At 38.8% G+C, this 19,921-nt stretch overlaps 1 protein-coding gene across 1 annotated transcript in view; it reads right to left on the reverse strand.

Annotated features, from left to right (window-relative positions):
• Window positions 1-19,921, reverse strand: part of CNST (consortin, connexin sorting protein) — a 50,134-nt gene that overhangs the window by 13,390 nt on the left and 16,823 nt on the right. The window contains exons 3-8 of the mRNA XM_081123943.1: window positions 14,476-14,681; window positions 9,595-9,625; window positions 7,663-7,749; window positions 7,095-7,209; window positions 5,345-5,366; window positions 5,073-5,169 (exon numbers count right to left, since the gene is read on the reverse strand). Coding sequence (XP_080980069.1) covers window positions 5,073-5,169; window positions 5,345-5,366; window positions 7,095-7,209; window positions 7,663-7,749; window positions 9,595-9,625; window positions 14,476-14,681 — 558 coding nt within the window. The remainder of the gene's footprint in view (window positions 1-5,072; window positions 5,170-5,344; window positions 5,367-7,094; window positions 7,210-7,662; window positions 7,750-9,594; window positions 9,626-14,475; window positions 14,682-19,921) is intronic.

Raw genomic sequence — 19,921 nt, forward strand, 5'->3', positions numbered from 1 at the left:
TCACATCTGAAAGTCTTTCTTCCTTCACTCCTAAAACTTGGGTAAGGTTTTCAAGGTCAGGAATCATTTCCTCTCTCAGTTTTGAAGGCCCTGCTGCCCTGTGTCTGGCTTCCAGGAGGAAATGTCCAGTTTCTGAACCATTCTGAATACCAAGCCCTTCTGACCTACATTTTCTTCCTGGAAGATTCAGATTTTCTTTCTTTCTATCTGGTGTCCTGAACCTTCATAAAGTTTCTTGTTCTTTGTGTTGGGTAGTTGGTGGGACTTTCAATCTGGACTCATAACCTTTGATTCTGGGAAATTTTCTTGTATTATTTCTTTGAGAAGTTGTGCCCAGCCCCTTTCTGGTCTCTCCCTTTAGAACATCAGTATTAGGGTTTTGGGCCCCATGGACTGATCATACCTTTTCTGTCACACTCTTTATCTCTTTGTTTTTGGGTCAGCATTTTGGGACACTGCCTCAATTTCATTCTTTAATTCTAATTAATTTTCTATACTGGCCATCAAGCTTTTAAATCTCTATAAATGTTTCTTAAATTCTCTGAATGTTCCTTTTTTAAAAAAACAGCATCTTACTCTTGGTTTTCACATATAAAATATTTTCTCTAATCTCTGTGATAAGATTCATTCATTTAAAAAAGTTTCCATCTGTTCTCTGCATTTTGTTTCCTTTGAGTTTCTTTTGGTTTGTCCATCTGACTTGGTCTCCATCTTTTCTCTCTGAGGTTTTCTTAATGAGGCAACAAGCAGCTCTGTGGTTAGAGGCAAGCCTTCTCCAGGCACAGTTCTCAACGTGGGGCAAAGAGGGGCCCGACCTTCCGTTGGGAGGCCCTTAACGTGGTTTCTGGAGGTTTTATCTCTTAGACTAGTGGCTAGTTTCCCAGAGAGGAAAAAAGAGTTTTAGCTGCCATGGTTTTAAATGCTAAATGCAAAAAGTAGGCTACAGGGCTCACCACTCAGTCCGTAAGATTTTCATTAATTCCTCATTTTCTATACAATAGCCCTTCCTTGAATTGTGCCTGGTCCCTGAGTCCACAATTCCTCTCTTTCATGTTCTCTAAAAAATACACTTTTGGCCTCCTTGACTTTAGAGGAGCACTCTGTGCTTCCAATTCCCCAGCCTTCCAGATGGGAACCAACATTTTCTCTGCAGACACACAGCTTTCGGCTTTCTCCTGTGTGCTCAGCCAGTTGCCACCCATGCATCTGTTTTCCACCCTCCCAGTTTTTCTGGAAGTCACATCTGCTGCTGTTTCCCTGCCAGTTTGTCCTTGTGGGTTTCTGTCTTTTAAGAATCCCTTTCTGATGTATTAATGGTGTTCCAGGAAAAAGTGGGGGTAAATGCTTAATCCACATGTTCGACTAAAAATATTTTCTGCAAGCTTATTTTTGTTAATGCTTCTGTTAATATTGACATGAATTTCTGTTAATTGGCTCTTCTGAACCCAAGAATCTAGTGAGGTAAGTTTGCTATCCACTATTGCGTTAACTTCACACACACTAAAAAAATCAAACACACACACACACAAACAAAAAATCTACTCTTGAGGAAATAAAAATGGAATGAGAGCTGAGTGCATAGCAGATACTTAATAAACAATGAATTCAAGAGGTAGTTCTAAAATGAGAAGCTAGACTTAACCTATGCTCCCACACATGCTCTACAGAAACGTACATGCCCCCATGTTCTCTTTAGGGAAGAATCCCCCCCACATTTCACGATGTGGGACTAAAGCATTTTTGAATCAACACTGTTTCTTATACTTTCTGAATATCTCATTAAGTACAAACACTTGAGTGGTATCAAACTTGAAAAAGGGAATTTTCACAGCAAATATTTATTTTAGAGTAAAAAACACAGTTTGAAATGTTGATAATAGTATAAATTAGTATATCTTCTACAGAGGTTAATTAAAAATTTAAAATGTACATACCCAGTCATCAGGGGAAAGAAAGTTAAAACCAGAATGACATACCATTTCACATCCGCTAAAATGACTAACATATAAAAGACTGACAACATTAAATGTCAGCAAGGATCGGAGCAACTGAAATTCTCATATATTGCTGGTGGGGTACAAAATGATACAACCACACTAAAGAACTGCAATTTCTTATAAAGTTAAACATGTATCTTCCCTATGACCCAGCAATTTCACCCTCAATTATTTATCTAGAGAAATAAAAACATACATCCACGAAGTGACTTCCCAGTAGTTTTATTCATAATATCCCCAAACTGGAAAGAACCCAAATGTCTATCAACAAGTGAATGGATAAACAAATTGTGGTACAGTTAAAAAAAAGGAATACTACTCAGTAATGAAAAGGAATGAACTAATGACACATACAATAATATGGGTGACTATCCACAACATACATTGATCAATCCTATTTATATTAAATTCTAAAACTGGGAAAACTCCTCTATGACAGAAAAGCACTGGGTTGCCTGGGACTGGAGGTGCGAGGGACTGGCCATAAAGGAGAGAATATTTATGTTCCTATCTTTGCTGGGGTGGTGGTTACATACATGAGTGTATACATCTGTCGAAACTCATCAAATTATACACTTAAAATGGGTACATTTTACTGCACAGAAAGTGTATGTCAACAAAGCTGATAAAAATGGGAAGGGAATGATAAATATAAAACTCAGGATAATGGTTACCTCAGGGGTGGGTGAAAGCAGGGGACACAAAGCACAAAGGTAGTTATAACAGAATTGACAATAATTGAGACCTTAGTTGGGTATTAGGTTCATAGGCCTTCAGTTTATCATTTCTTACAATGTATGTAATGTATTATATCTACATATAAAATATTACTTAAAAATAAAAATGTAAATTAATAAAAATGCATGAACTTCAGGGTCAGAAAACTAGGGTTTGGCTTTGAGTTCTAGATAGTTCTGCTCCAGCTTAAGTCACTTAGCTTCCTTGAGTATCTTCAAATGATTCAGCAGACCTTATACTGGCTGTTAGGAGGAACAGATGAAATAATATACAAAAAAGTATTTTGAAAATATAAAATATTATGTAAATTACGTGAAGACTTTACTAATGGGAGATTAATTAGAAAAGTGGCAATGAATGATACATACAGAACGCCGGCAGAACGCTAGTCTCAGGGGGTAGTGATACCATGAGGGAGGCAGAAAGCTAAGGAGAGCAGCGAGACTATGTCGAGCTCTCACCTTGGTCCTCACACTCTTCTACACTCTTAACATGAAACTATTAACTTAATCCTCACAGGAATCCTACGAGGTAAGTACAATGAATTTTGGAGCTGTGCAAATGGAGGCTCAGAGAAGTCAGGTAACTTGCCTAAGATCACACAGCTTCAAAGTGGTGAAGACAGAATTCAAACCAGCCAAGCTTGGCTCCAGAACCAGTGTTTAAAAAATAGCAAGTTACATATTATACAAGCAGCTCAAGATCAAGGGATGTAGAGAGGAAGAAAAGGGAGAGGAAGGTCTGCACTGCACTGCATGTCTTACCTGATAAGAAATGAGGAACATGAAGAGATGAATAATGTATTAAATTCAAACCACTTAAAGTGATATTTTCATATGTCTTTGTCCCATCGTCTCACATTTCTATATATTTATTCACAGAATAGCCAAAGCGAGGAGGCTAATTCTGGGAGATGAGATTTTTCTTTAAAAGACATTGTTTTATCAGACTTGGCAAGATTTCTTGGACAAGATTCAGTCCCCCCCCCCCCCCAAGATGGTTACTAGTGAGACGTGTGCACTGTGGAAGTCTCCGGCCACCCATACAGCTTGCTTGGCAGGAGCACGCTGCATTTTAACCAGAAACCAGAAGACTCAGGTTCTGGAAGTCAGTCAGAGGATCAGGCACGACTTAAATGTGGCGTCTCCGTGTTCCCATCTGTATCGCATCTCACAGCAGAGGCCAAGCTACAAGTCGTGCTGAGCTAGTGCCGGGCAAGCAACCAGCACTAAGTGTCAAATTTAATTAGCCGTCACGGCTCCCTTGCCAAGGTGCACGGCAGAGACACTTCCACGCCCAGATTCGGTGGCCGTTTTGTGACTTTCGCCCTCTTTGAGATTTTATGAAGCTCATTTTACTCTGATTTGCAATATGAAAATGACTGGCACAGAAGAGATGGGAAGAAGAGAATATAGGAAGATTGACCTATGAGGCAATATCCCAAATTTGCCTCATAAAAATAAAGGAGATAAAGTGAGATTTAGGGGATGAAAATGGACTTTATAAAGAGAAAAATAATTGAACTGAAGGCATCAGCACCATCATTTTATCTGTCAGGCAACTCAGTCTAAAAACCTGATGCTGCTCATTTAATATCAGGACTCAGGAACATAAATCCCAGGAATATAAATTAGTACTAAATTCATCCATTAGGAAAAATAAACACCCTAAAGTGTATTCATTTATCTTTATTTTTTAAACGTTTTGTAATGAACATACATAACTAATGAAAAAAAATAGTTTCTAAAAATCTTTAACTTTTGATATAAGACACAAAGTGTAACAAAAATATATCATAAGTGCTTTAGAAATATATATATATTATATATACATATATATATATGTGCAAATTAAATTACACCATGTGGGAGTCAACATGAAAGGGGAGAGAATCAATTGCTATGGGTAAGTTATCAAGATACAGAGCTTTTAAACAGTCAGAAACACAACAAATTCCTGGTCAAGTCCGCATAAAAATTGTTGGTTTTTAAACAGAAAAGAATGTCTGAATATGCCAAAACCAGTTCTATTTCAGAACATTTTTGTATAATCTCGTCACACTGTGTTAGCTACATGCAACCAACCACCTGCTGAAAGCACGGAAAGAACTATGTTTTTATAAGAATTTAGATTTTATAATTTCTACTACTAGATATCTAAAAATAGTTACGTGATATAAATAAATAAAAAATCTCACTTTGCTATTTGTCTTGGAAAAGTATGTGCAAGAAAAAGTAAATATAGCATTTCAGATGTAACAGCAATGCAGCTGTAACACGTGTAAAATATGGGAAGGGGCCGGTGCCTCTGACAATCCCCTCTGACTTCAAAACATACCCGGCTCTTTGGCGGTAGCTCCACTCTCCTTTGGGTCTTCAGACTCTATTAACTGCGCAAAGCATGTCCTTCCCAGGGACTTGTCTACAGCTGCCATCTAAAGTGAAAAACAGAAACAAAACAAAACAAAAAACACTTGTGGGGAAACTGCAGCATTAAAATAGAAAGGCGAAAATAATTTGAAAAAGGTTTATTTTCTAAGAGAGTTCACACTATAGACATATGACACAGCATTTTTCCTTGTAAATACTTTCAAAGAAACAGGCCCTTACCTTATGTTTGGATAAAAGAGGACTGTAGGGGAAAAAAGAGAGAGAAAATGGAATTAAAAATTACAGCGGTAATATGAGTCCAAACAAATGTCACTGAAATGGCTGTAAAAAAAAAAAAAAAAATTAAAAAAATTTACAGCTCCTCAGGATTCTTATCTTAGCCCAGAACATTCCCACTGCGAAACATTACCACTGGTTCCCACAGTTCAAAGTGCAGCTATATCATGTGTTAATCTCCTCAGATAGCCAATTACTACCGAAAACTCCCAAATAAACTACAAAGGCTGAGACCCAGAAAAAAGAGAATGCTAGTTTTTTGCTAATAATGTATATAAAGAGTATTTCACACATGTGCGTTTTTAAAGTTTTGGTTTGTCACTATAATCTAAAATAGATTATGTAGAAGATAATTTTACTGACATTATCCATGGAAACAGATAAAAAGTTATTTTATTCAAAATATGCAGAAACCAGAAACAATCCAAATGTCTATTAAGAACAGAATGAGTAAATTAACTGCTACACAGTCACATAACCAATGCAAAGAGTAATAAAACAGAACAAATCACCATTATGCGCAATGACATGTAACACAGACAGAGTGATGGGCGAAAGAAGTTAAATACAAGAATCTGCATTCTGTGTGATCACATTTCTATGGAATTACAGAACAGACCAATATTCTGTTACAGACTCAAGACGGTGCTACTTTGGGGGGTTGGTACTGACTTGGGGGATGCAAGAGGGAGCTTTCCGAGGGGCTGGACTGTTCCGTGCCTTGGTTAGAATGGCAGTGACACAGACACACTTGTGTATGTAAACACACATCAGGCCTGTGCACTTGAATGTTCCTGTAACTCAAAAATACTTTTTATATTAAAATTTAAGAGTAATAATTTGGGGTAAATCCATAAATTTAAAGCATAAAATGCCACACTTAGATTATGTTCAATAAATACTCATTTTTAAATAATCAAAACACTTATAACACATTAAAAAATTATTAGTTCCATGGGAAGGAAAGGGAAAGTGTCTGTATTGAATATTTTGGAGGTAAAAACCAACAACAATCTCTTTTATCTGTTTTTAAAAATTCCATTACTTTAAAATCATGTTTTACATCTCAGATGTGCACCAGTATAATCATTAGCATGCCCCTTACCTTCAGAATTCTAAGTCTTGAAATATGAATTAAAAAAACATACGTAAGTGCTTTAGTATTACTATAATTTAGTTATAAAGAGCCAATTCTTTGATACAAACCAAGCAATTTAAAATTATCTGGTAAATGTAATTTTCCTTCTGCAGTATTTTGGTTAAATGCTATACTGTATTTGCTATTATTAGACTACTCTTTAAAATGTTTTCTTTTTTACTATAATATACAAACATTGGCAAAGAACTATAATAAAAAGTCCTAATACATAATTTTTTTTCCATCTGAATTGCCTAATCTCTTAACCAGAGATCAAAATTAGAAGTTATAGTTAAAATTTTCTAATTAAAAGTTATATTTAAAATTTTCTAATGAACCTATATACAGTTTACCTTTTACTGATCTTAGTGTAAGAAACAGATAAAAGCTGAGAAAGGAACTTAATCATTTTATTTTATCTGGTGTAATTTCTCTAGTTGAAAACATTAACAAAACAAATAAAGAAACGGACCTTGTATTTCAAATATTCAGTGTTACAATGGTTCTTCAATATTCTAATCCAAGCTCATTCTAACCAAATACTGAAATACTTACTCTTGATGTGTTGTGCAAAATTTAGTAAGCCGTTCAAAATCTTCACCATTAAATCCCTTTTCTGAATTCCTTAGAGATGGAACTGTATGTGGTTGCACAGTTTTCCATTTTGTTTCTAAATTTAAAATATTTGTTGGTCACTGACAAATCATATTTAAGAGGGAAAAAATAGTCAAATGGCACCCCTGATAAAGATTAGCATGCACAATTATCTTCTCAAATAACCCAGAAGTTAACATAGTTAGAAATGGCTAAGGGATTAAATTTCAATGTAAGTTAAGTATTATCTCAGAGACTAAATTCGCCAGCAGGGCATGCAAAGGGATCAGAAGAATTGCAACTAGTTGCAAGAGTTCTCTTCTTGGAATTGATATGAAGAACAAAATACAAAGAGAGATTTTCTCACAAGGACACAGGCTTGTGAAAATGCTACTTTCTTTGCAACATTAACTGGACTGCAGAAACATTTATTTCCTGACTTACAAAACCCAGTCAAATACGTTAACTTTCTCGATAGCAACTTGTTAGATTGCTGATAATTCCACATTCTGCGTCAGGTTGTACTCACCCCACTGCTCCTGAATGGCAGAAAGATTTGCCAGCAATTGCTCATGGTACAGTCGTTCGAGCTGAATGAATTTCATTGCTTTCTCGTCTGAACAGAAAATTGAGGAAAATAGAAATCCAGACTATTTCAATGAGAGGGCCCTACAGAAATCCAGACTATTTCAATGAGAGGGCCCTAAATATTTTTAAATTTAAACTAATCTTAAGTAAGCTTTCTTGGTTCTGAAGTAGGTACATTTTAATGTAGCATATTATGCAGCAGCTACTTGGGTTCCATTTTATAAGCAGAGAGCAGAAAGTAAAAAGAAAATTTTAATGCTCAAGGAATGCACCCTGCTAATCTACCTCTAGCAGTCAATTAAACGGAATTTAATTGGAAATAGGACTCACGGGATCCTGGAATCTAAGTGTTTCCCTTTTTTTCCTCTTTTTAAATTACTTTCTGTTAAGCAGCTGTTACCCTCTTGTCCACCTGTTTCTGCTTTCAACCCACCTCGATCGTTTACTGACGTCTCACTGAATGCTCTGCTCCCACAAGATCAAAGGGTTACGTGCCTAAACAAGCACAGGGCTAAACATTATATGGATCTTTTGTAAAAGATTTAATTAACCTGCCACAGCAATTTTCATAATTATGAGAAACTTTGTAGGTTTTCTTACAAACGTCCGCCACCTCTGTCTGCATCACGCACTTAGCATCGTATGAGGTGGTGAAAGCTGCCCAGCTGTCTCCCTTCCTCTGGGCCGTGTTCTACATGCTGACCCACAAAGAAGGGACAGAAAAGCTCACTGTTTAGCTCTCTGTCCTTCCCAGGGTCACTCAGATGTCCAGTTTTCTCTCTCTCATTTATAAGTCTTAAAAATATGCCAGGGGTCATAAAATAGGCCGGGGAGAAGCAGGGACAATTCATTCCAGGTTCCTCTGGCCATGGCTTAAAGTATATGGATGTTTTTCACTTAACTGAACAAAATCTGAAAAATTGGCTAAAATATAGATTCATGGGTTTGATCTCCAGAAGTTCTGACTCTAAGGACCATGAATGTGCATTTCTAAGAAGCTCCCTGAGGATGTTGATGCTGGTCAGCACTGTACTACATCACACTCTTCTTTACTTAATAAAATAGAATAAAAATAAAAATAAAACAAAATGCTTTCTCGCTTCCTTTCCACCACAACTGGATTTTCTGCATACTTAGTAATAAACTGCCATTGTCTGAAGGTGTTACCAGCTTGCACCACGGAGTTCAGGGTGATAACTGCTTTTCCCTCAAACGGCTCAGAGGTGTGGTAAAAATCAACATGGTCAGGGGGGGGGGGGGAAATCCCACAAAAGGGGAAAACAGATGTTTATGATACAGTCTTTCTAGAGTGTATATATATTGGACCATCCCTCAAAAAAGAAGGGTAATTTTTAAAAAGGGAAGTTGGAAAACTGAGGGAAGAATCTTTTCTATACAAAAGCTAACATATAGTCTCACTTGATAACATCTGTTCTGTTTATAACAAGGGAAAAATTCAACCTTCCCTTTGCAGATGCCTGGAAGACAGTTGGGAGACCTACTGTGTGCAGTACGCTTGACAGGCTCTACCATACGGATATTCGTTGACTTGTACTTCTGCTTAATTCAAAAGGAAGAAAATCCAATGGGCTTTTGCAGTCTGTTTTTCTGCAATATGCTTTTCCTCCCTGCTAAACACACAAATGTTTAGATTACGGTAAAACTAGGGCTCATTTAGTGAGTGAGCTCTAGAGAATTTTCTGGAGTGGTAGGAATTCACGGGTTCTCGCTTTCTGAGGTGGTTACATGGGCACATGCGACTGTTAAAACCCACTGAAAACGACAGGTCTGTACATTTCATGCACGTAAATCTCAATTTTTAGAAATGGGCAGCTAAGACTATGACTTTCTTCCTGTGACTGAAAAAAGATACAGTCCTCCTCCTGGAAACAGGACTCTGCCATCTGTCAAAAACAAACAAAAGAAAAAGGCATTAAATGAGTATCCGGGTGAAAGGCCAAATTCGGGAGAAATCAAGACGCCGAAACTCTGAAAGTCTTTAAGGATCGAGCTGAGGAAACTCTTTAACTGCATTTACGAGGTCAGAAGAAATCTAACCGTAGGCACAGGACACAGCGCTGAAGCCCCTCCTGCCAAGCAAAGCGCACGGGACATTCTTTGGTCTTTTCTACAACTTCATTCTTTCCACTCTATTTCGAGTCAAAGCAAACTTCACTGATTCATTAGAGCTTCTGAACTAAGTCAGAACTCTAAAGAAACAGGACAACACCGCAGAGGCTTATAAAGATGTAACAGAGTAAGGGAGGGACTTTATCTAGTGTCAGCTAAAAAGTTGATACATGTCACATCACATGAGACCTTGAACCCCCCCCCCCCATTCATTTCATTTCTATTTCACAAACTACCTCCCGGGACACTGACTTTTGGTTCTGTTTTGATATTACAGAAGAGGCCGGGCCACGTGCTAAGAGTTGAGCAATGATGTTTGGAATCTACTCAAGGTGCTGCAGAGTATAAAGGGCACTGGATGGAGGGTGCAGAATGTCAGGATCTGGTCCCAGCTGAGACTTAACAGATTCATTCGAAGACACCTTTAAATTTAAAAACTCTGATTCTAAAAACTTTGAGATCTTTTATTTATAAACAGAACCATAAAACACAAAATATTTTTTTGAGAAATATCTGCATAAACTGTTCATATTTAGAATATTTCCTATAAGTACTTTACACGTTTAAAACAATGTGCCACTTATAGATGAGTATCTCCATTTTCCAGGCAGCTGCCAATGCAGAGAGCAATAAGCTACTTGTCACACTTATAAACAGTGAAAAGGAGTGGCTTTTCCAAATCCCACAGTGGAAGCAGCATACTTTTAAAGGAAAATATGTGCCTAACTTAAAATTTATTCTATAGACATAACACTTTTCCATGAGAAATACAGATGTCACCTTTCTGTAAAGTTTTAGTTTAGCCTCAAGTTTGATTCCATACTTATTTTTTTACTCTTAGGACTTTACAAAGGATCAATTGATTTTCAAGATTCTGCTTGTCTTTGATCCGCTCACTGTTCCAATAGTAATGTTGTTATCACTGTGCTAGTTTGAACCAAATCAAATTGTCAATATCCAACCATTTTTCCTACAAAATGAGAATTCCATATACTGTAACCATATGTTTAATAATCGGCGGTAGAGTGTTTTGGGGAGCCCTGATTTGTAGTATTTTCTCATTTTTGTGATGTCAATACTGCCATCACGGCCGATTTCAGGCTCACAACACGATGGATGCCACTGAATACAGTCTCACGAGCTGCCATTTAGCAGACCCCAACACACCACTGGGTTACACCTAATAGAGATCAGTGACAACATTTCATCCACAAACTTCCATTGAAAAATCTATGGCATGGCACAGATTTCCCCACTATACGTGACAGGAGGCAGTTTTAGGTTGCCCATCAAGAGTAATGTCTGGCTCTTCAAAGCTATTCCTCTGGCCTTTTAGTGTTTGCTCATCACGGACGTAGTTATTTATAAATAGCTCTCATTTAAGAAGTATTGATGGAGGCCATATCTATTCTGGGCCAAATTTTCTGACACCACAGAAATATAAATTTCAATTGGCTTTCAGGTCTCTGTGGCAGTTTCAGTACCATAAAAGCAACCGTGAAGACAATCATGAAATCCAGTGCCTCAAAAGCAAAAGGCATTTCTGGGTGAAAGGACAGCTTGAAAAATAAATATACAGGGTATTTCCCCTATAAAAACCTAACCCTGTCAAGTCCAGCAGGGCAAGAGAAGATGTGATTTTCTTTGATGTCCCTTGTGTCTAAATCTGGGAGGCAGAGCAGCAAGAACGTGGGGGTTGGAGGTAAATAACGTGACTGCATGTAGTCCAGCTCTGTCACCTGGATCACAGGGACTGCGGGGCAGAGGGAAAAGTTTCCACAGTGAGGAGTTCACTGCAAGAATCCAGGTGACATTTGCTGGTGTCCTGTACTGAGACGGTAGCCGGGAAGGAGGCAGGAATAGATCAGACTCGACATATTTTGAAGGAGATCTGCAGGACGTGCTGACTGGGGCTGGTGTGGGGAACAGCGTTTCCATGGAAAATACGTGGGGGGAGAGGGCAGAAATTCGGCAAAATGTCAGCAACTGGCGAGTCCAGGTGAAAGGCACAGCGTGAGGTGCTGGGAATTGCTGAAACGAATAAAATGCCCCTTCATCTCTCCCTGGTTTGTGTCTCCCGTGGGAGGTGCGAGGATTTTTTGCGTTCTTGGGCTGAGCAGGGCCGCCATCAGCTGGCTTCTGTGGCCCTGATGTCTCGGGTCACTGCAAGATTAGTATGTCCTTGCTGATCCCAGCCTTCGTTTCTAACAAGCAATCTTTGAATTAGTGACAGTGAGAATATACTAATGCTTTATATTTATTTGACTTTTACTGTGTTCCAAGCACTATATTAAGTGCTTTTACATGCATTATCTCACGTCTCTACAACTTTCCAGAAGAAACTGAAAGCCACTTCGCTTGTCAGTGGTAGAGCCAAAGCCCATACTTTTAAAGCACCACTATACTCTCTAAGCTCCTCTGCCAGGAGAGGAGACTGCTGAGATATTTAAGAAGCATAATCTACAGGATCTGGCAAACTGGTATGTTCCTGGGGAAGGGGGTAGAATTTTACTTTGAGATATTAAAAATTAAATAATCTTCAGGTCTGATCATGATTGTTACCATCTTTCTGCCAAAAACATAAGTTTTTACGAGATCTGCTTTGGCTGTAGGGTGATCACCTGCCAGTAGAAAAGAACATTCTTTGTACCTTTAATGTGACAACATCCCAGTGACATAAACTCCTTGAAAAGGTCTGACTACACTTAAAATCAACAGCCGTGTGCCTTTCACCTAAATTCATCGATTATTGACATTTTGCCAAATTTGCTTTCTCTCTCTGTCTCTCTCTCTCACGTATTTTTTTCCAATGAAAAATCTTGAGCAAGTTGCTGGCATTGCACAAGGCAACTCCTAAATACTTCACCCCTAAACACGTGCACGTGTATGTCCCTAGGATACGGACACTCTCCTACAGAGCCCACAATTACATTATCAACCTTCAGAAATTCGATGTGATTCAACAACATTACTTAATAAGTAGCCTATATTCAAACTTCACCCGAGCTGTTATAAAAACAGGTGCAATGAGTGGAATACACGAACTCCAGCCCCAGCATGGTGAGAAACTTGCTTTGTGAGGGAGTCTCAGTTTCCCCATTTGCAGGCAGATGATGCTACTACTCTCCTCTCTGGGTGGTTTGAAGCAACAGCGAGTGACCGACTGCCCTTTGCAAAGTCACCCTACTGCACAAACACAAGGGAGGCTGAAGGATTAGGAAGCTGCCTTGGCGCTGGTGCTTCTCAACTACAGAGAGTTAGAAGGTTTCAGGGGTCAAAGTGCAGTGCCCACTGTCCCAAAGGCATTCTTCAAGTCGCAATATACATTTGTAAGGATACACATTTTCCTGCCTTGGGACAAAAGTTATTTTATGTTTTACTTTTTTCTTTATCCTTGCCTGAGGAAATTTTTTCCATTGCTTTTCAGAGAGTGGAAGGGAGGGGGAGAGAGAGGGAGAGAGAGAGAGAGAGACACTGATGTGAGAGAGACACAGCCATTGGTTGCCTCCCGCACGCACCCTGACCGGGGCCAGGGATGGAGCCTGCAACTGAAGTATGTGCTATTGGCTGGACTCGAACCCAGGACAGTTCAGTCCACAAGCTGACACTTGAACCACTGAGCAAAACAGGCTAGGGCCGTTTTACTTTTTAAAAATTAAAAATTACTCATTGCAAAAGTTAAAATGAAACAGAAGTAATGAAATAAAAAGCAAAGCCTTTTCCATTCCCCTATATCAGTTATTTCCATTCTGAGGGAAAATAAAACACAGCTCATAAATGTTATCTTTTTCTGAGTTAGCTCTTATAAGACAGCTTCTCATCATTGTCCTCAAGGCCTCCCAATCTCCAGGCTCTCCAGCTTCTAATTTACCCTACCGATCATCAGAGGAGTTATTTTTCTAAAATTCAAATGTGATTCCAGCACTCTCAAAATTAAACGCTCCCAGTCCCTAAAGGTAAGGCCTTAGTGTCACCAGCTATCCAATCTCATTTCCCATCCCTCTCCCATGTTAACCTCCAACGATACCCCAGTCCTGCCTTTGCACAGGCTGACCTCTCCTCCTGGACCCCTCACTCTGCTCTTCCACTAAGTGTCTAAGCTTCCTGCAGATCCCCGCTCAGGAGTCTTCTTTGTCCCTAATGCCTATGGGACAAAGTTAATCCTGCATTCTGTGTTTGCTGAACCTTAAACATGTCTCCTCTAACACTGAATTCACACTTCTACAATTATGTATCTACATAGCTCTTTCTCCTACTCCACTGTGGCTCTCCTAAGGACATACCTGTTAGGTAATCTTTGTTTCCCCAGTGTCTGGCATTATTTTGGCACCTAGTTGGTGCTTACTAAGTGCTTGCTACACTGATTCTAATTTGCAAACAGCTTATTCACGAAACAAAAGAAGTTAGCAATTATTTGAAATACAGATTGATTATCCAAGGCCACTGAGTGGCCACTAGTCAGTAATATTCAAATTTCCCACCATCTACTTACCTAGGGTCACCTTCTTCTGGGCTCACCAATGACGTGTGGGGTAGAGTCAATGACAAGGACTGGATTTTAGGTTATTACTAACATGGCCCTGGGATTTTAGTAAGGCTGAAAGCAGAGGGTTTAATGAAGTACCTGATGGAGGCAAAGGGGAAGTGCTCTTGAGTCCATCTGCTCAACCTCCCCTCGTATAAGTGAGAACAGAGACTGCAAAGCCAGCTTCGGGGCTTCTGGTGGATCATTAGCATTTACTTCAGCGGCCTCTCCATCACCCACGGCGCGAGTGGCTGCACCGAGGACATTTTCCTGCAGTAAAGGTGTTGAATCTTCTGAAGGAAGTCCTTTAAGTAGTAAAGAGAATGCCTGTGTTAGGACAAGTTTCCATCATGATGGAACACCTTAAAACAATTATGCCTGTTAACAATAAATTTTCAAATAAAACTAATTATATGAAAACCTCCCAGAAACCACAGTTATTGTTCTGATTAAGACTGTGCTGTCATTTGATTGCTTCTATTAAGCACACACATAAACCATTCTTTGCAGAGTTCTAATGAAAAGTATTAATAAAAATAGATCTAAGTAAAAGTATGCAGGTTTATGCAGGTTGAAACCTGACGAAAAACTTGACTGTCCCAAAGAAAATATAGATTAGCTGTAATTTGAAGTCCTAGCTTGCCCCAAATGAAACACAACTGAACAGGAAGATAAATGTGCTCATCATATGAAACTGCTGGCTAAAGAGTTAAGTTTTCCTCTGTCAACTCTGGCCTGATAACTTTAGAACCACTTCTGGATCCCAGAAGAGCAGCAGCAATTCAGATGCCAGAGCTAATGGCACAGAAACATTTTTCCTAATAAAAAGAAGTTAAGTAATACAAACTTCTGAAAAGAAAAAATCATCAATAAATGAAAGGCTTGGCTCACAGCTCCTGAAATGATGCACAAAATTTAAAAAATTTAATCATCATAAATTCAACCTTCACCAAACAGAAACTCTATACCCACGAAGCACTAACTCCATTCCCCTCCTCTTCCAGCTCGTGTTGAATTACCACATTGACCCGGCAATTCCATTTCTATGTATATACACAAAATAGGTATGCTTCTAGGTCTGCAAACAGTCAAACAGATACATCGATGCCAATGTTCACAGCAGCACTATTCACATTTAGCCAAAAGGTGGAAATGACCCAAACAGCCATCAACAGATGAATGGATATACAGAAGGTGGCATATACATGCAATGGAATACACGCTGCAATACAGATGGTCCTTGAAGACACTATGTTAAGTGAAAAAAGCCAGACGCAAAAGGACAAATATCCTATGATTCCACTTAGATGAAATATCTAGAAGAGGCAAATTTATATAGACAGAAAGTAGAACAGGGGTTACTGGGGGCTAGTGAAGGAAGATTGGGAGTTATTGCTTAATGCTTACAGAGTCTCTCTCTGCTTGGGGTGATAAACTTATTTTGGAAATAGTGGTGATGGTTACACAACATGTAATTAACACCACTGAACTATATACTTAAAACTGGCAAATTTATATATCTATATTACTGCAATAAAAAAATAGAACAAAATGCCTTCATGTTTGTGATTTCATGTTATGATTCCTTGAACCGCTACATCCTTGAATTCCTCAAACCAACTTTAAAAAAAAATGCATCTTTATTGATTTCAGAGAGAGGAAAGGAGAGGGAGAGAGAGAGATAGAAACATCAATGATGAGAGAGTCACTGATCGGCTGCCTCCTGCACGTCCCCGACTGCGGATCGAGCCCACAACCCGGGCATGTGCCCTGACTGGGAACCGAACCCTGATCTCCTGGATCCTAGGTTGATGCTCAACCACTGAGCCTCGCCCAGCTGGGCTCCTCAAACCATCTTACTCGTCTATGCTGATGAATATCTTGGCCATAATTTTGGGAGACGGACCAGAAATAAATGTTAATACATGGTTTATGTAGTTCCTATGCTAGCCCGTCTGTGGTTTACTCCTTTGTTCCTCCCCCATTTCATTTCTCTAAGGTTCTACTTAGTATCATGAAAACACAGAGGAAGGGGCTCACCATTTAAATATCTTCAATCCTTCGCCAAATATATTTAAGTGGTAAAAAAGAAACTACTGATATGAGTGAGATCAATCTGAAAACGAGCCAATCTCCTTGTGACCTCACCTGGGGTCGAAGGGTATCTTACATAATGAGGGCGTAACTACCATTTGCCCCACGTGGCACCTGCGGCACGTTGTCCTCCGGTGTCCTCAGGTTGGCCCTCAGGGGCAGCAGAGCAGGTCTGTGGTGAGGAGCACCGGCTGCAGTCACCCTGCCCTGTGACCTAAGGAAAGTGACCTGACTGCTCTCAACCTGGTTCCTCATAAACTAATGGCTAAAAACCTAGTTAAGTAACAGACACAGTGCACCCATCTATAAGCCTAACTTCGTAGTTAAGGGCTCTGCCTCCAGCCACATGGTCCTGAACTCAAAGACCATTATTTATTATCTCCTCTCATGTGAAAGGCTCACTTAGGATACGCACTTGTTTGAGTATCCTATACTTCATATTTAGGGCAGTTGCGCTTTTTTTTAAAAAAAAATCATGGTACTTAGAGCTATTCCCTCATGTTCCACCCCTTTCTAGAGTATGCTCCAGGCTCTTTTCATTTCATATTGAAGGCACAATTAGTATATATTAATATTGCTGGAATTTAGACTCTACATTTTGTATAATATGCCAACTAGCACCAATGTTTGGATTCCCTAAGTTTCCTCTTAGAAGTTTGATTAGACATTTTACACTTTAACATGTTTTATCAAATTTTAAAAATATGCAAGGGATTTCCCTAAGCATGCAATTAATTCTGCTAATTTTTCAATTTCTTATCAAGGTCTACAGAAAACTCAAGTATCAAAGTTTCAAATGCAATTAAAATACATTGTTTTTCCACTAGATGTACGCTAACAGCTTTGCTAATATCAAAATGGCTAAATTTTACCATATTTTTCAGTTCATTCCAAGCATACTGAACTCATCAGCTATCAGATGAAAAATATTCCTTGGTTCTCCAGGATAAATAAAATTCTCAAACTTTATGTGACCTTATATAAATTATATGATCTTCTTATAAGCCTGAAAATATAAATATTGTTTCTCTAACAAATATAAAGGCATATATTTATGGCCAGCTATAAACTGTGGTTGAAGCCAGATCTGTAAAATGCAAATATGCCTTGAGGATTCATACTTCACAGCATTACCAGTTATTACTTCAGTATCAGTTAACATGCCAGCAGGTATGACTAGGATGGCACTGAAAATATGTTTTTAGGAATAGAATACAATTAGGGGAGAGAGGGGCAGGGATAGGTGAATTGAAAAAGAGAGTATTAACAAAGACCCCGGGGGAAAGATACTGACAAAAGACGTTAAGATGAATTTAGTCAAATTAAACAAATTTCTTAAGTTTGCTGAATGCTGCGCCTAGTCATGCTACTTAAAACTCATCTGGTGACACACGAAAAGACAACTACCACTGAGAAGCATCTACTTTATGCTGGGTACTTTACAGAGTGCTTCACACTCAGGAGTGCTCATTTTAAGGACAATTCTGCAAGACATGTAGGATGAGCCCTCCCACACATAAGGAAAGAGGCTCAGGGAAATAAGCTACTGCTTTTCTAGAGTCACATAGGAACAGGTAGAGCCAATGTTCAAATCCGAAGTCTTGGTTCTTCTCATTACACAGCCTGACTTCAGGACAATGATCCATTTCCAAGGTTTGTTTTCCTGGCTTTCAGGCCCTCTTTGTCACCTCCCAGTGGCCGCACTGAGAACAAGTCTGGGCACTGAACAGTGTCAAAGTCTGTCTGGAAGGGTCTTCCTTTCTCAATTTGCATCTGCTGCCTATCTCTGGCTTCCTGCTGTTTGCCGAACTGTTTTTGTCAAATGTTTAGATACTATGGTGACTGAATAAATAACTGAAGTAAGTCGTTATGGCAACCATCAGGAACTTAATATAAACTTGTATCTTATAACCATTCAAAATTCATGCCCTAGCTGTTGCCAGGGGATGGGTGGTGGGGAAAATGGGGAGTGCCTGGGTTCCTTTTTTGGGTGATAAAATGTTCTAGAATTAGATGGTTGTACAACTTTGTGAATATACTAAAGCCACTAAGTTGTACACTTTATAAAGTTGAATTTTATGTCATGCAAATTACATTTAAGTAAAAAAACAACTGTAGCTATAATCAAAAGAGACAGATGTTACCAAGTACTGGAGAAATGTGGAAAATTATAACCCTCATATATTGCTGGCAGGAGTGTAAAATGGTGTAGCCACTTTAGAAAATAGTTCGACAGGTCCTTAAAAAGTTAAAGTTACTTTATGATCCAGGAATTCTACTCCTGTGCATATACAACCCCCCAAGATGAAAACATGTGTCCACACAAAAACTTGTACACAGATGTTCACAGGAGCATTATTTATAATACATGTAGCCAAAAAGTAGAAACCGCCCAAATACCCAGCAGCTGAACTAGGTAAATGAAATGTGACATATCCATGCAATGGAGTATTATTTGACCACTGAAGGAATAAAGTACTGAACATGCTACAACATGGGTGGCTCTTGAAAACATTACGCTAAGTGAAAGAAGCCAGTCGTAAAAGGCCATACATTGTATGATTCCATTTATATGAAATGTCCGGAGCAGGCAAGTCTACAGAGAAAGGAAGTGGATTAGGAGAGCTGGGATGTCTAAGGGGGAAAGGAGAGCGACTGCTAATTGGTATGGAGTTTCTGTGTGTGGTAATGCAACCAAGTCTCAGTTCTCAAAAACATCACAAGATCAGATTAGAGAGGCACAGTCAAGTTGCCCTTGAATTATACAGACTAAATCAATATATATACAAATAGTACTGTCTATATCATCTGCTAATTTAGGTCTTTTAAGAAAATGCTCTCATATCTCTTGTCAAAATTATTTTAATTTGCTTTGAGTTTACTAAGGAAAAGCAAAGACAAAGGGACCAACTAACTGAAGACTGAAATTATGAGTTACATTAAAAAGTTATCAAGTTACCTTATAGAATGAATAAAGATGGATTTGTAGAAACTGGAAAGTTTCAACTTTTACTCCAAATAAAAAATACAAATAAAAAACAAGATCATGGACAGATGGACTATATATCTTTAATGAGCCAGAGAAGCAGAAGAGAGCCAATGAGAGGAGACAGTGCACTGGCCTGGGTAAAGCGATGCTGTACTAAGGGGTCTCAGTGTAGGATGCACCAGAACTCTCTAGTCCCACGTTTCTAATCAAAAACAACCAGAGGCTGCCTTTTTCCAAGGCTGCCCTGTCATTCAGGCAAAACAGTCCATAGCTCCGAACTTTAATTGCCAAACCACACACCCAATAAAATATATTCTGAATTGCATGTAACTAAAGTGATTATAATTAAAGCCGATGCCTTGTTCAACACTACGTGTCAATGTATACTATTTACCTACTGAGTGAGATGGAGAGATTCTATAGAGAGGCTGAGTAAGACTGTACAAGCACATAAACTCACAG

The sequence above is a fragment of the Miniopterus schreibersii genome (assembly GCF_964146895.1).
Source record: "Miniopterus schreibersii genome assembly, chromosome: 21".
Classification (NCBI taxonomy): domain Eukaryota; kingdom Metazoa; phylum Chordata; class Mammalia; order Chiroptera; family Miniopteridae; genus Miniopterus; species Miniopterus schreibersii.